The sequence below is a fragment of the Netta rufina genome, assembly GCF_964035555.1.
Source record: "Netta rufina genome assembly, chromosome: 18".
Classification (NCBI taxonomy): domain Eukaryota; kingdom Metazoa; phylum Chordata; class Aves; order Anseriformes; family Anatidae; genus Netta; species Netta rufina.
In genome coordinates, this window is record NC_140142.1 from 9,693,149 (window position 1) to 9,709,384 (window position 16,236).

Genomic DNA, 16,236 nt, shown 5'->3' on the forward strand with positions numbered 1-16,236 from the left:
CACCTGCCAGGCTCAGCACTCAGCCTGCTCAGGGAGCTGCCCAGGGTGTTATGGGGAGAAGCTGTGGGTGGAAGGAGCCCCCTTACAGGACAGGGTAGGGCAGGGTCCTGCTGGTGCCCAAAGGCTCTTGCCTGGGGAAGGCTCCTCAGAGCTCCACAGCACCCCCAGGGAATTTTGTGGGGAGATTCTTGTCAGGGAAGTCCAAGGCAGAAGCTACCTGAAGGGAAGGCACTCTCTGGACTCTCTGCTTTCATGCCTGCCATGAGGGTGAATCATGGGGATGATAATGATGATAAGAGTTGTCAGGTTATTAGAAGGGGCAGAAGCTCAAAGAGCATGCCTCTGGACTGTGGGCATCTGAGATCCGTGTGCAATGCACTTTACCACATACCGTAGCACAGTACTGAATCATGCTGATCACACAAATGATCCACCTGATCCCTTAGGCACCCTTAGACGGAAAGAAACAGAGCTCATAGGGAATAGACAGTATGTCTTGTGGAGAGGGTTTCTGTGAAACACAAATGAGGTTTTGTGCAGAGAAGTTTTTCTAAGTTGACACAGTCTTTTCCTCCATGGACAGCCAACCATGTTCTGAGGCAGCAAATGTCCAACAGCAGCTTCCCCACTGAGTTCCTCCTCCTGCCATTCGCAGACACACGCGAGCTGCAGCTCCTGCACTTCGGGCTCTTCCTGGGCATCTACCTGGCTGCCCTCCTGGGCAACGGCCTCATCCTCACAGCCATAGCCTGCAACCACCGCCTCCACACCCCCATGTACTTCTTCCTCCTCAACCTCACCCTCCTAGACCTGGGCTGCATCTCCACCACTGTTCCCAAAGCCATGGCCAATTCCCTGTGGGACACCAGGGCCATTTCCTACTCGGAATGTGCTATACAAGTTTTATTCTTTTTCTTTTTCATCTCAGCAGAGTTTTCTCTTCTCATCATCATGGCCTATGACCACTACATTGCCATCTGCAAACCCCTGCACTACGGGACCATAATGGCCAGCAAAACTTGTGTCAACATGGCAGCAGCTGCCTGGGGCAGTGGCTTTCTCTATGCTGTGCTGCACACTGCCAATACCTTTTCCCTCCCCCTCTGCCAAGGCAATGCCCTGGACCAGTTCTTCTGTGAAATTCCCCAGATCCTCAAGCTCTCCTGCTCAGATGCTTACCTCAGAGAAGTTGGGCTTATTGTGCCTAGTGTGTGTTTAGCCTTTGGGTGTTTTGTTTTCCTTGTGCTTTCTTACATGCAGATCTTCAGGGCCGTGCTGAGGATCCCCTCACAGCAGGGCTGGCACAAAGCTTTTTCCACATGCCTCCCTCACCTGGCTGTGGTCTCTCTGTTCATCAGCACTGCCTTTTTTGCCTACCTGAAACCCCCCTCTATGTCCTTCTCCTCCCTTAATCTTTTGCTGGCAGTTCTGTACTCGGTGGTGCCTCCAGCAGTGAACCCCCTCATCTACAGCATGAGGAACCAGGAGCTGAAGGAAGCCATGTGGAAAGTGATGAATGGAGGTTTTTCAGAAGGAATAAACTGCCTGTGTTCTTAATGTTAACTGTATACAGACCCAGAAATCTTTTTATTTGTTTCTATTTTTTTTTTCTTTTTTACTTTGCTTTACTTCTCATAGTGTTCCCCAGAAAGAAACATCGTTGGTCATACCTTCCTACACTGTATGTACCTGTCTCATGTGACTCCAAGTCTTTGTATAAATGGTGGGTCATGCTTTCTGTGTATTTTAATAAAAGAAAGGACCATACATTGACTTACTTGCCTGATACCCTTCCTCGTAGACCTGTGGTGGAGCTTCAGGGACACATGGCAGAGGTGGAGGGGAGAAGAATCCTGCCACAGCAGCACTGCCAGGGTGTACCTGTGATTGTTCCCTATTCTTGGATAACACCACAGAGACAGTGAATTCACCTGCCTCTGTACACAATAGGCGAGAGGGATGATGGAAGGCAGGCATCTTTCTGGAGGAAAGTGGGAGCTGTCAGAAGAGCCCAAGCACTTGGCAGGGACAGTGTGTGCCCAGGAGTCAGTAGCACATGGAACCCATAGAGCACAGGCACGTCCCAGGTGGAGCCACCCTGAGGTGCTAAATCTGGGTGGGAGCAGGAAAAGCAGAGCTCTGCTACTCCAGGGAACACAGCAGGCATAGGGAAAGCTCTCTGTTGAATTGGTTGTTATACCTCTGGTGAAATTTCATAGATTGAATACAGTGAATCACCCCAAAACATATCCTGACATTGGAGATGTGTTTGACTCAATGATCCTTGTGGGTCCCTTCCAGCTCGGGCTATTCCATGAGTCTCTGACTCTCAAGAAGGCCGGCTATCTGTGCCGGCTATCCATGGCCAAGGAACCACTTGTGTGGGAGGCAGTCAGTGGCAGTGTCCCCCACCAGCTGGTTCTGCCTTCCCAGCTTGACCAGCATGGCCCTGCAGAGTGCCCCCACGGCTCCACACACCACAGCCGCCTTGCTCTGCAGAGCAGCACCACCAGCTGGGGGCTGTGGGCAGCATGGGCAGGGGCTGCAGGAATGGCTACTCAGACCATCCCAGACGTGCTGGGCTGGGGCAAGGCTGTGCGGGACATGGGGTGTCCTGGGAGCAGAGCAGGGCACTGTGGGTGCGCAATGGTGCTGCTTGAGGAGCCCCAGGGCCAGCAGTGTGGTGCTGTGCTGTGCTGGGGAGTGGGGCTGGCCTGGGGGGCTGCAGGATGCCTGTGGGAGGGGAATCTCCTGCAGATGGCAGCAGCAGAGATACTGCCACTGCCCTCCACTTCTCCATTTGATGCTTTGGGGTCTGCCCAGCATGGGATGCTCTTCTGGGCTGGGCTGGGGAGAGGATAGGAGATGAAGGTGTGGAGAGCTTGGGAGCGTCTGGGCTTAGCTGGCCTCCTGGGTGAGACAGGGAGGACCAGCAGAGCAGGGGCTGGGATGGACCATTGTTCTCTGCACACTCTGGGAAATGCTGCCTCAGGGCAATGGTCCCAGAACAGCTCCTTGCAACCACCATTCCCAGACTGGGCTCTTGCCACAGCTTACACAAGTGGTTTATATTTCCTCCTCTGAGGGATATCAAATTAATGTGTCAGGAGTCCATGTCTTTATTCTCCATATGAGAGTGCACAAGATGTGGGTGTGGAGAGATGACTACCAGTGAGCAGAAGTTCCATAAGATATTCCCTAGGAGTATACTGTAGGACAGACAGTGACTCAAGGTCACTTTCCTTTGATGGCAATGTGCCCTGGGAATGCACTTGAATGAAACAAATCTAGACATGAAGACTTTCTCACCTACCACAGAGAGTTTTGAACACTTCCCTAACATGTGCACTCAGTACTTGATAATTTTTTTGCATATTGAGGTGGTCATTTCCTTCAGGATGCCCTGAAGGAGCTGAAGAACTCCCAGGGAAATGTGAGTCCAGACATGTGGCAGGTGTTCTGAAGCATGAGCTGCTCAGCCCACAGGGTACCTGAGGGATTGTGCAGGGCATCCCCTGCACCGGGTATTCCTGGATGGGCTGGGAAGAGGCCTGCTGAGCACAACACCTCTTTGTAGCCTTGTGGATGCTGGCTGTGAGGTAACTTCTGTCTCAGCAGCTGGCTGGACAACAGCAGGGAGGCAGAGCCTCTGAGGTCATAAAGGTCTTCAGAAAGCTGCCCCCAACAGGGTGACACATTTGGGGAGACCAGGGGAAAGCTGAGAGAATAAAGGTGGGAGATTTGGGGGAGAGAAGAGGGACTTGGCTAACAGAAAGGAAAGATCTGGAAGAGGTGAGAGGGGTTCAGGCAAGGCTGTGCTGCTGCAACACTTACTAGGAAAACATCCATGTCAAGCCCTGGCAATATTTTGAAGCAGTAACTGTAAGCCCTACTTACCCCTAAATCTAAATGCTATCCCTCTCTCTGCAAGGAATCCACTACTCTTACTCCTAACCCCAAATCTCACCTGGTGTGGGTTTGCCAAGTCCCAAATCCATAAGGCATTACCATACACTCGTAGCTCAATTCTCACCTTATTCCTCAGCCTTTCATCCCTAGCATGGAATTCCAGCCTTAACATGATTCCTCAACAGAGCCCTGAAGAAAATCCCAACGTAACATAACATAGTCTCTACAGTAGACACAGACTAGAAGCCAACGCAGTAAACACAGGCCTCCCTCTAATACTCTGGCCAACTACTAACCCTGGAAGGCAAGATCTAATCCCTAAACCCTAACCTGAACACCTAATCCCCAAATCCTGCATTCTTTTGGTTTAGTCACTTAACTGAAGCAGTTTGGCCTCATGAAGCTGAGAGAAACAACCCTGTAGACACCAAGGTCAATGAAGAAATAGGGTGTGGAAGTGCTCCAGGTGATAGAGAAGAAGTTTCCCTGCAGCCCATGGTGCACCATGTTGGAGCAGATCTCCACATGGCAACTGATGGAAGACCCCACGTGGGAGCAGGTGGATGTGGCCTGAAGGAGGATGCAGTCCAGGGAGAGGCCCTGCAGGAGAAGACTCCAGGTCAGAACTGTAGAGAGGAGCCCAGCTCTAGGCAGCCCATTGTGATGGGGCCTTTCTTCTGAGGACAAATGTGTATTGACCCTTTGATAGATGCTGCACAGGCAAGGACAGGACTCAGGATGGCATTGCCCTTCAGGAAGGAACTACCTTTGCAATTCCCTTGAAGTGTGGAACTCCTGGCTGTGTCAGAGCTTGAGCCACTGAACTGTGCAGGCAGACCAAAGTCCCACTGTGACAGAAGCAACCTCGTGCTTCCCCTGAAGCCACTCCCCTCCCAGTCTTCCTGAACTACCATTGACACCGCAGACTCAAGCAAACAGAGATACAAGGGAGTGCGAGAATGCCAGTGCTGTACAAACTCAACCACAATGATACATGATATAGCAAGTAACTGGAACACGACCTGAGCACCAGCTCATCACAAGCACCAGATTCATGCTTAGTTGGTTTGAAAGGACCGAGAACAGGGCATTAGAAAAAGCATAAAAGAAGGAGCTACATCTTAGTATGCACTCAGCCTCATCAGAAGTAGCCCTGCAGAATGACAACCCATCTGGCCGCTCATGGCTTGGACAAGTGTACAGTTTGCTGGTTGAAGAACTTTCTAAATGGCCATGCTCAAAGAGTGAGGGAGTGAAGGGAGTTCAGTCCAGTTGGTGTCAGTTGTCCAGATGTCCAGTTTAGTCATCATTGACATTCCCCAGGGCTTGGGATTGGGTCCAGTTTTATTTAATATTTAGATCTATGATCCGAATGAGAGGATCAAGTACACCCTCAGTATATCTGCAGATGACAAGAAGTTAGGTGGGACAGTTGATCTGCTTGAGGGTAGGAAAGCTTTGCAGAGGGATGTGGAAAGGCTAGATTGATGGACTGAGTCCAATCACATGACATTCAACAATGCTTCTGCACTTGGATCATAACAACCCCATGCAGTAGCATAGGCTTAGGGAAGAGTGGCTGGAAAGCTGTCCAGAAGAAAAGCACCTGGGGATGTTGGTCAACAGCCAGCTGAACATGAGCAGCCACCACCCATCATGGACAGGGACTCTGACATCTTCCAATAGATCATCTGTGCTTATGAGGTCACTGTCAGCTGAAGATCTGATAGGCCACGAGCAGGCCCATGGCAGGTGAATATTCCTGTGATAACAGTGGTGCCTGAGTAGCTGACAGGCTGAGAGCAAGGGTGGCCTGTGCTAGGCGCTGTGAGGACCGTGATGCCTGAGAAGCCAGTAGGCCAGGAATAAGCACATGTCTTGTGTGGGTCTTTGGGAGCTTATGATGTCATGTCAGCGATGGCACCCCATGCTTGATTATTCCTGAAATCCGACAGAAACCCCAGGAACCTGTCTACTGGTGCATCACACTACTTCATTGGGAACAGAAACCAAACAGGTGTCTATGTGGTGCTCAGGTCAGTGGTGCCTGTGGAGCTGACAGACCAGCAGCAGGCCCACAGCTCTCGTAAGAGCTTGTGAGGTCACCGGAGCCTGAGAAGATGACAGGCAGGAAGGAGACCCATGCCTGGGGAATGGACTTGTGATGCCACTCTTGGCTGAGTAGCCAACAGGGCAGGAGCAGGTGCATGGCTGTATAAGTTCTTGGGAGGTCACTGGAGCCTGACTACTTCCATGGCGAGTATGCATCAGCTGCAAGGATATCAGAGAATCACAGAGTCATAGAATGGTTTGGGTTGTAGGAATTCTAGTGACCGTCTAGTCCACATCCCTCTGCTACAGGCAGGGACACCTTCCATTAGGCAGCATGTGCCTATGAGGTCATGGTCAGCTGAGGAGTTGATAGGCCAGGAGCAGGCCCCTGGCCTGTGGATGTCATTTGGATGCCAGTGGTGCCTGTGTAACTAACTGGCTGAGAGCAAACATGGCCTGTGCTAGATGCTGGGAGGACCCTGGTGCCTGAGAAGCCAGGAGGCCAGGAATAAGCACATGGCTTGTGTGGGTCTGTGGGGAGGTCACTGGTGATCAATTAGCTGATAGGTCAGGGCAAGGCCCACGGATTGTACAGATACCTGTGAGGTCACTGGTGCCTGAGGAGGTGGCAGGCCTGGAACAGGCCAAGAACTTGTGTAGGTGTTTGTGAGGTCATTGCTGTCTGAATATAGGCCAGGAGCAGGCCCATGGCATGTGAAGATGCTATGGCATCACCTGGAGCTGTATTGGGCAGAATCATGAAATAGCCCGAGTTGGAAAGAATCAAGGATCAGTGAGTCAAACTCCAGCCACCAGACAATAGAATAAATTATATATGTATCTAAAAAACTATACAAACTGTAAATATATTTTAAAAATAGTAAAATATATAATGTATATATTTATAAAAAATAAACCTTTTACATATGTATAATGCATGTAAAATTAATGTGATGAAAAATAAATTAAAATAAGATAAAATATATAATATAATTAATATAATATATTATACTGTATAATATAACATAATCCAGTATAATATACTGGAATACTTTATGTAATATAAATATTTATCAAATAAAAATATAATATAATCTATAATATAATATCAGTAATTATATATCATAATATGAACTATATAATAATACATGAAATATATAAGAATAATATTTAATCTAATAAAATATATAAAAATATAATAATGTATAAGTAATATATATATATTGTATATATTCATAAAAACGTGTGTTCTATTAAAAATATAAAATGTATATATATGTGTGTGTATTTATATTTGTATATATATATAATAAACTGTACATCTGAGAGCATTGTCCCAACACTTCTTGGACTCTGCCAGGCTTGGAGCTGTGAGGAGGCTGGGAGGCACCGCAGGGCCATGCCTGGGCACGGGGCCAGGAGGAAACCACCGTCTTCCTGCCCGGGCGCCATGTCACGTGGGCTGCGGTTTGTGCACCTGCAGTGGCAGGCAGGCTCCAGCTCCCGACCCGCCGCGGGGAATAACGGCCCCTGGGTGACACGCTGAGAGCCAGGGAGATGCCTGAGGCTCTGGGCTGCAGCTCTGCTGCCAGGGCAGGCCCTGGACCAGCTCTGGCTGCTGCCGGGACCCCCCTGGGGAGGGACGGGACAGCCAGCACCCCCATAACGGGGCTCTGGCCCTGCCCAAGGGCCTTTCCCAGCTGCTGCTGCCAGCACAGAGGGGGCTGTAGCAGGGGCAGGGGCTGGTCTCTTCCCAGCCTGACAGCCCTGCTGCAGTACCAGCCCCGTGGATCCCATGGCTCAGAGACGGCCGGACAATCACACCTTGGGCTCTTGGATGCTACAGCTTAGGAGATGCTCCGTGCTCCCACAGCAGGCTGCAAGGGGTGTCAGAGCCATCTGCCCCCACACCCAGCCCTACCCCACGATGATCTCCCACCGCAGTGACGTGAGACCCGCAGCGGAGCCGTCCCTCATATATGGTCATGAAGAGCGCTGGAGAAGTTCATTGGAGAGCTGGGCTGCATCGGAGGGGAGATAAGTGCCGATAACTTCTAAAAAGGTGCCTGCTGCTTCGATTGGCTCCTCCTGCAGCTGGGACAGCGTCTGCACAGATATATTGCCCTCCCATCATCTCCATTGCCCTGTGGGTCCCCAGGAACTCCAGCAGCAGGGCTGTGCTGTCAGGACAGGAGCCTCAGGATGGGGACAGAGGGACTCCTTTTCCCTTGGGTGCTGTGGCTGTTCCTCTGGGTGCAGCCTTGCAGAGGTAAGTGCCAGCTTCTCTGTTCCACAGCCTTGGGACAATGGGCAGCAGTGGGGTCATTGGGATCTCTCTGGGAGTGGGGTTGTTTTCAGGCACCACTGATATGAGAGGCAGAAGGTTCTCAGTCTCTCAGCTCTGTTCTTTAATCTGTGCCTGTCTGGGTGGGAGGGGGTAATCCATTTTCACATCTCCCATGTTTTTGGCAGCCCACACCTGGCTTCATTTCTAGACACCTTGTCCTTGGGTACCCTTTTGCGACCCCTTGTTCCCCAGCTCGGTGTCTCTGGGTCTGGAGAAGGCCCAGACAGTGAATGGCCCTCAGTGATCTCCAGGGCACAGCCAATGTCTGGGGTGCCCCAGGGGGGTTGTGTGCTGTTCCCTGCCCATGGGATCTGGGGAAACACGGACTCCAGGAGGGCAGGTTGTGTCCTATTAACAGAAGGGGACTGGGGCATCTGCACCAAGAGGTGTTCTTCTTGGGGGCCCTGGTCAAGCACAGGGGCCTGTCTGACAGCAGGGATTGGGAAGGAATGTGGGCTGTCGATATTTTTGCGGTCAACCCAGACAGTGGGTTTGGGAGGTGCCTGTGGCAGACAATGGGCAATGGAAGCTGCTCAGGGGCATGGGTCTGTTTGGGGGACACCGGGATGGGGAAGAGTGGGAGCCCCATGCAGGGCTGGGGGCTGTGTGGGGGTGGGCATGGGTGGGGGCAGGGGTCCGCTGGGGTGGGAGGAGGTGGTGAGGGCTGTGGGGCAGCAAATGGCCCAGGAGGGCTAGAGCTGGGTATCCCCAGCCCAGCATAGCCCATGGGGAGAGGAGGAACCCCCCACTGCCCCTGAGATAGCCTATGGGGACAGGGATCCCACCCTGGGAACTGGGAGTCTGCCTGGGGAGGGGGTCCTCACAGACATGCAATGTGGGGCTTAAAACTCTCCTGACCCTTCCTGTGTTGGTGTTTGAAGGGGCTGCGGAGGTGAGGCTGGCGGATGGTGGCAGTCGCTGTGCTGGGAGAGTGGAGGTGAAACACCAGGACCAGTGGGGGACCGTGTGTCATTTCTCCTGGGACATGACTGATGCTGCAGTGGTTTGTAGGCAGCTGGGCTGTGGGGTTGCTCTCAAAGCTCATCGGAATGCACACTTTGGGCCGGGATCTGGGCGCATTTGGATGAATTTTGTTGGCTGTCGTGGCACCGAGTCTGCCCTGTCTGACTGCACACACAGTGGATGGGGTCAAACAGGCTGCTATCACAGACGGGATGCTGGAGTGACATGCTCAGGTAAGGACTGAACTTGTTCCCTACCTCTGGGACGAGGACACTTCTAAAGGACCTGGCTGTGAGCTCAGGAATCAACAAGTGGACACCAGAACATGGCTCTTTGTGTCAATTTTTACTCTGAGCTGGAGTACAAGGGACACTTGTACACTGCTGGTGTCCCTTGTCCCTGGGGAAAGCCCTGTGGGAGCACACTGAGCCTGGCCCTGAAGCTGGAGCAGCCAAGCCTGGGGAGGTGCCTGGGGCTGGTAGAGGAAAGCCCTCACCCTTCCCCACTGTGCTGCCTGGTTCCCATCTTTCTCTTCCATTTGCCCAGGCCCTGTCTGGCAGGCTGGTCCCTATGCCAGGGGAATCTAGAGCAGCTCCCCCAGCCACCAGCAGCCTCAGGGAAGGGCGTGCAATGGCCCAGGACTTTTGGGTTGTACCCCTGGCAGACAAGAGAACTGCGGCCAAAGCAGAGGGGCTGCTCAGAGGGCAGGAGCACTGGGCTTGGGCAGAGGAGCAGGGTGGCAAGTGGCACCTTGTTCCTGTCCCAGGGTCACCCCAAGAGAGGCAGCCCCCAGTGACATGGCCCCTCCAGGCAGTGCTGACCCACTGCTCAGGCTCTCCTGCGTGCCCTGTGCCCCAGGGGCTGTGCCAGCACCTCCTGGCTCTCCTCTCTGCCTGCCCTCACACCAGGAGCTTGTGTCAACCCAGGGCTGCTCTCTGCCTGCTCTCCTGCCCTCTGTCTGGCTGGTGGCTGGGGATGTGCATGCCTGGCACCACACTATCCCTCCCTGAGGACACCCGCTCCTTAACCTGCTCCCCAGATGTGCCCCATGTAACAGCAGCTCCCCAAGAGCCCCAGCAGCCCCTGGGAAAAAGGGGCTTTTTGGCAGCTCCAAGGATTTCTTCTAACTGGCCTGAGCCTTGTGGGGCAGAGCAGGCTGAAGTAGCCACGAGTTCCTGGGCCTGTTTCCCTGGGCCCACGTGCTGCAGGTGCTGCAGTGCTGGGTCTGGGGCCAGGCAGCCCAGGGACTCCGGGCAGCAGCAGTTTGAGCGGTGTCTGCAGCTGGGGGCTTGGAAAAGAGGACATGGGTGCTGGGCTGGTTTCTGAGAAGCAGCAGGGGGGCCCTGACCTCTTTGTGCCATCAGCACCCATGGAGAGCTGCTGGGCTGGCCATGGAGCTCTGAATCTGGCCACTTTAGGGCTGAGGTGGGAGGTGGGCATGGAAGTGCCAGAGGGCTCTGGGAATTCACAGGTCTCCTTGGTTGCTCCAGGATTTGTCCGGCTGGTCGGAGGGGACAGCCCCTGCTCAGGAAGTGTGGAGGTCTACGACAGGGACCAGTGGAAAGCTGTCTGTCACTCCCACTTTGGTGCCAAAGCTGCCCAGGTGGTGTGCAGGGAGCTGCAGTGTGGCACAGCCCTGTCTGTCCATGGGGCAGCTCAGCTGGGAGAAGGGGCTGGTCCTGTCTGGGACAGAGAGCTGCAGTGTGTGGGGAATGAATCCGTCCTCTCCTTCTGCCCCACGGGGGCCCCCAAGGACAAGGCCTGCACCCACAGCAATGGCACTCATGTCACCTGCACACGTAAGGACTTTGAGTGGGATGATGGCCATGGGGGCTGTGGTTGGAGCTGGAGAGCAGTGTGGGCACTGGGCTGTGCTGGGTGGGGGAGATGTGAGGAGAGGTGGTGGTCTGCAGCCCTAAAATTAGAGTGCTGCAGGAGGAGAAAGGCACGTTGTCTCTTTGGCCACTCCTGCAGCTCCTGTGGGAGCAAGAGCACAAATGTGGCCTCTCTCACCCTCCTTTGTCCTTGTGTACACAGGGTTCAGGCTGGTGAACGGCAGCAAAGCGTGTGAGGGCAGGGTGGAGGTGGAGGTGCTGGGGACATGGGGCACCCTCTGTGCCTCCCGCTGGGACCTCTCGGACGCCCACGTTCTCTGTCGGCACCTCGGCTGTGGCTTTGCTGAGTCCATTCCTGGAGGAGGGCATTTTGGGAGAGGAACCGGCCCCATCTGGAGAGACTCGTTCCACTGTGACGGGACTGAAGCCCACCTGGGGCAGTGCCCGGTGACTGCCCTGGGGGCCTCGCCGTGCTCCCAGGAGAACGCTGCTGCTGTCATTTGCTCAGGTGAGTGCCGGGCAGTGCTGCAAAGTCCATTTGCCCCTGGTGTGTGACACGGCCACCCACAGCTGGGGACCCCACGGCAGTGCCAGGCTGAATTTCTCCTCTCGCCAGGCCCCAAGTCCCTGCGGCTGGTGGGCGGAGGGAGCCGGTGCGATGGGCGCGTGGAGGTCTTCCAGCACGGGACGTGGGGCAGAGTCCTGGATGAGCAGTGGGACATGCAGGAGGCCAGCGTGGTGTGCCGGCAGCTGCAGTGCGGAGAGGCAGAGGCAGCCTACACCCCCGTGAGGGCGGAGCGAGGACCAGGACCTGTGGGGCTGCGTGGGGTGCGGTGTGCAGGGCACGAGGCTAACCTGAGCCTCTGCAACACCTCCCTGCCTCAGAGCACACCGGCAGAAGGGATCATGGAGGACGTGGGGGTCGTGTGCCGGGGTGAGTGGTGCTGCACGTCCCCCAGGTGTGGGGCTGGGAGGGCAGCCAGCCCCTGATGGCCGGGGTTCTCCCTGCTGCAGGGAGCCAGCGGGTGCGGCTGGTGGACGGGGCCGGGCGCTGTGCCGGGAGAGTGGAGATCTACTACCAGGGGTGCTGGGGCACCGTCTGCGACGACGCCTGGGACCTGGCCGACGCCGCCGTCGTTTGCCGCCAGCTGGGCTGCGGAGGGGCCCTGGAGGCAGCCGGCTCTGCTCGGTTTGGGGAAGGCTCCGGGCAGATCTGGCTGGATGGCGTCAACTGCTCCGGGGCCGAAGCTGCTCTCTGGGACTGCCCTGCCGAGGCCTGGGGGCAGCACGACTGCGGGCACAAGGAGGACGCGGGAGTCATCTGTTCAGGTCTGTGCTGGGAGTGGGGCTGGGAGCTGGAGCCTCAGAGACTAGGGTGAGGGCAGAGCTGGGCAAGGCCGGTGATGTCCCTGGCTGCCTTGGGTCCCCTGCCCAAGCCCATCCTGGGGAAAACCTCACACAGACTCTTGGGAGCCCATCCACCCTGACAGTGAGTGGGGAGGGCAAAGGAGTATTTCAGAGACCTCTCTGCCCCCAGATGCAAAAGAGATTTGCTGGCTGTGCCTCCAAATTCCTGAGCACCTGGGGTGCAGAGGAGCCTCTGTACCACCAGCCCCAGACCAGCCTGTTCTGTCTGGGGCCTTTCCTCCTTCCAGAGTTCATGGCCCTGAGTCTGGAGAACAGCAACGGCTGCTCTGGGCGCCTGCAGATTTTCTACAATGGGAAGTGGGGAAGCGTTTGCTCCAACTTCATGACCACCGAGACGGTGTCACTGGTGTGCAAGGAGCTGGGCTGCGGGAATGAAGGGGAACTGGAAACGCATTCTAATTATGCCAAGCTGTCTGGTACTGCATGGCTGGATCACGTGGAGTGTGGGAAGAGCAACAGCTCCTTCTGGCAGTGTCCCTCTGCTCCCTGGCATCCGCAGTCGTGTAATGACAGCCGAGAAGAGACCCACATCATCTGCAATGGTAAATCTGAGCCATCAAGGCACCAGGTCCTGTTCCCCACTGGACAAGGTGAAATGCAGAGAAGGAACCCAGAGAAGCTTTGACTTTCTGCATTAGACCTTGTAGCTGCTGGAGGAACAAAGGTGACTTCAGCTTTCAAAGCTACCCATGCCCACCAGCAGTACCTGGTCAGGCTGCCAGCAGCCCCTGGGGGATGCAGAGGCACCTCCAGGTGGGGTCTCAGAGAAGACCAGTTGGGAGGAGGGGGCTACGTGCTGGGCTGTGAGACTCGAGGGAATATGTGGGAGCTGGTGGAAGTCTGTGAGGTACCCAGCAGGGTGGGAGCTGCCCCATCACCCAGCCATGTCGTCCCCAGCCCCTGTTGCCTTGTGTGGTCAGGAGTGGCATGTCCTGCCCCCAACCTCTGTCTGACGCTGCCCCTGCCATGTTCCTGTTCATGCAGATCCCCCACGGGGTCGTCCGACCACCATCAGCGAGAGACTCTCGGTGCCTGTCATCATCTGCATCATCCTGGGGGCCCTCCTCTACCTGCTCCTGGCCCTCCTCTGCCTGCTCCTGGCCCTCCTGGCTGGGCAGGTGCGAAGCGCCAGGGCTCGGTGCAGAGGTGGGTCCTTCCCCAGTGGTCCTGGAGGGGAGATGACTCCTGGCAGGGCTGGGGGTGCTGAGGGTGTTGGTGTTCTGGGGTACAGGCAGAGCTGTGTGCTGCCTCCTGCCCCACGTGCTGCCCCACTGACTGACAGACCATGGGGCACCAACATCAAGGGGTGGAGAGAGCCCAGAGCCTGAGGCATCAGTTCTGGGGTGAGAAGAGAAATGTGAGAGCTGGGCTGGGTGAGAAGGGGAGGATGCACTGCTGGCAGTGCTCTGGGCAGCACTGGCAGGAGGAGCATGGGGCAGCAGAATCCATCACTGTGGTGTCAGCCACCTCCCAACAGGGCACGGGCTGTGCTATTGCTGTGTGGGGCAGAGATGGAGGAGCTCCATGGGGAGGAGGAATGAGGGAACTGGTGTAGGGTCTGCAGTGGGATGTGACCCAGGGACCAAAGGGGCACAAGGGCTGTCTCCAAAGGGATGGTGTGAGGCTGCCCCAGACCATCTCCATGGGGATGCTGCCCTCCCTGGGGATGTGGCCTCAGTGCCAACACAACACAGTGGGGCTGTGCTGTGGGGACAGCCCTCTGCTGGCCTAGGGAATGGGGCTGAGGGAACCCAGTGGGGTCCTGTCCCTCTCTGCCCATTCCCAGACCAGCCCTGCCTCTGTCCCCAGGCTCCGGGAGAGCTGGGGAGCCCTTCGCTGAGGCCGTGTACGAGGAGATCGCTTACAGCCTGGCGTGGGAGAAGCAGCCGAGGTTCAGTCTCTCAGGTGGGTGCAGGTCCCTGTGGAGGCACATCTGCGGGGCCCTTTCTCCCTGCCCCAGACCAGGGCTGTGTCCTGCAGCTCCTGCCCATGGTCCCCAAAATCGCTGGGCTGTGGGGATTTTGGGAGAGCATCCAGGTGCTGAGCCCCAAAGAGGAGCTTCCTCCACACCGGCTCTGCCCATCCCAGAGGGGATAGCTCCTCTCTGCCTGGCCCTGAATCAAGGACTAAGTGAAGGGCTTTCCCAGGGCAGCTGTTGGAGTCCCTCTGAGAATTGTCTCTTTCCAAGGAACTGGTCTCCTCCCCATGCACCCCCAGCTCTGTGGGTGCCCATCCCCAGCAGTGCTGACCACCAGTCAGGGCAGCAGGGCTCATCCCACAGCACCCACTGCAGCTCTCTGCAGGCTCCTTTTCAGATGGGTCCCTGACCCAGCTGCAGCCCTACCCCAGGCACATGAGGAGGAGGATGGTCTGTGGCCAGACCCAGGTATAAGAGGTGGTGAGGGGAGAGGAAGGGCTCCATTTCTCCTCCCTGCAGACAGACCAGATGAACAGCAGTGCCACCGAGTATTATCAACAGAGCTGGAAGCATGAAGGCTCTGCTGTGACCCTCACACCAGCAGCATTTCAGCCCTGTGTCCCACACACCCTCCCACCCTCTGCTCTGCAGGACATCTCTTCTCATTGCCACCACCTTCCCTCTCCTTTCAGATGTCCCTGTCCTGCCCGGAGGTTACCCAGCAGATGGCTATGATGATGCTGGGGAGGTTTCTGACCCTGGGGAGGATCCTGTCCCTGGGCAGGGGGACTGGGAAGTGCCCAGGACACCAGAGGAAGGAGATGGGCGCAGGGATGCAGTCACAGGTGAGAGGGCAATGCAGCACTGCCACTTCCTAGGTGCCAACCCCAGGCGTAGGAGAATCCATGCCATATTGAAAGCCTGACCATCCATGGAGAACCTGTCCTGGGACATTTTGTGGGGGCTGGAGAATGGGACAAATGTCTCAGGCTGGTGAAGACGAGGAAGGTGATATACAGGCCCGAGGGGCACCCCACAGGCCCAACCACAGCAGCCTGCCTTGATGCTTACAGGGGGAAGCCTGCGCTCCCAGAGAAGTGCTGGGGTCCCTGGAGCTGATGGACACACCTCATCACCTTTCCTGGGGAGCACGGGCTATGACGATGTTGAAGAGGTGTCTCTGGCATGTCCCCATGAGGACACCCAGGATGTGACACCAGAGCCCCCTGCACAAGAGTTCCAGAGCCCCAGGCCAGCAGAGCCCAGCCCTGCTGAGCAGCTGGGTGCAGCCAGGAGGGAGGAGAGCTCAGTGCCACTGGGAGAGCCGTGAGTGCCAGGGAATTGTCTGGTCTCCCTTTTCCAGCAGTCAGCAGATGCACATGGGTATTTGCCTTCTTGGTATTCCCCTGTTTTTATGCTGCATGTTGGTATTTGTTCATATTAAAACCCTCTGGGGGCTTTGCCCCAGATCCAGTCTTCCCTGACCATGTTTCTGGACATCTCCCTGAGGCTGATGGAGTGGAGAGGAGCTCAAAGATGCAATGGCTGGGAAGGGACACATCTTAGAGCCAGCAGGATTGGGGTCTGGCTTTGGGGCTGACAGAGCCCCTGGTCCCTGGACACTATTCCTACTGACAGAGACATTTCCGTCCTGCCAGCCACAGGCAGTTTCCAGGCAAAGTGGATCTCTGGGAAGTCCCATGAGACACTCCCTTGCAGTGCCCACCTTCTGCTGCCTTGGGCCCCCATGAAGCCCAAGGATGTCTTCCCAGCACCCACAGGCA

At 55.7% G+C, this 16,236-nt stretch overlaps 2 protein-coding genes across 2 annotated transcripts; both read left to right on the top strand.

Annotated features, from left to right (window-relative positions):
* Positions 1–606: 606 nt before the first annotated feature.
* LOC311216427 (olfactory receptor 14A16-like) lies at positions 607–1,557 on the top strand (the record flags this gene model as incomplete). Its single annotated transcript, XM_084297963.1, has 1 exon — positions 607–1,557. The coding sequence occupies one exon, from the start codon at positions 607–609 to the stop codon at positions 1,555–1,557; it is 951 nt and encodes a 316-aa protein (XP_084154089.1).
* A 9,152-nt stretch (positions 1,558–10,709) lies between these two features.
* On the top strand, positions 10,710–16,018 carry LOC311216428 (scavenger receptor cysteine-rich type 1 protein M130-like; the record flags this gene model as incomplete). The annotated part of the gene is made up of 9 exons (XM_084297964.1): positions 10,710–10,899; positions 11,309–11,614; positions 11,723–12,040; positions 12,121–12,435; positions 12,762–13,076; positions 13,519–13,680; positions 14,344–14,439; positions 15,145–15,297; positions 15,921–16,018. The coding sequence occupies 9 exons, from the start codon at positions 10,710–10,712 to the stop codon at positions 16,016–16,018; spliced, it is 1,953 nt and encodes a 650-aa protein (XP_084154090.1).
* Positions 16,019–16,236: the final 218 nt, after the last annotated feature.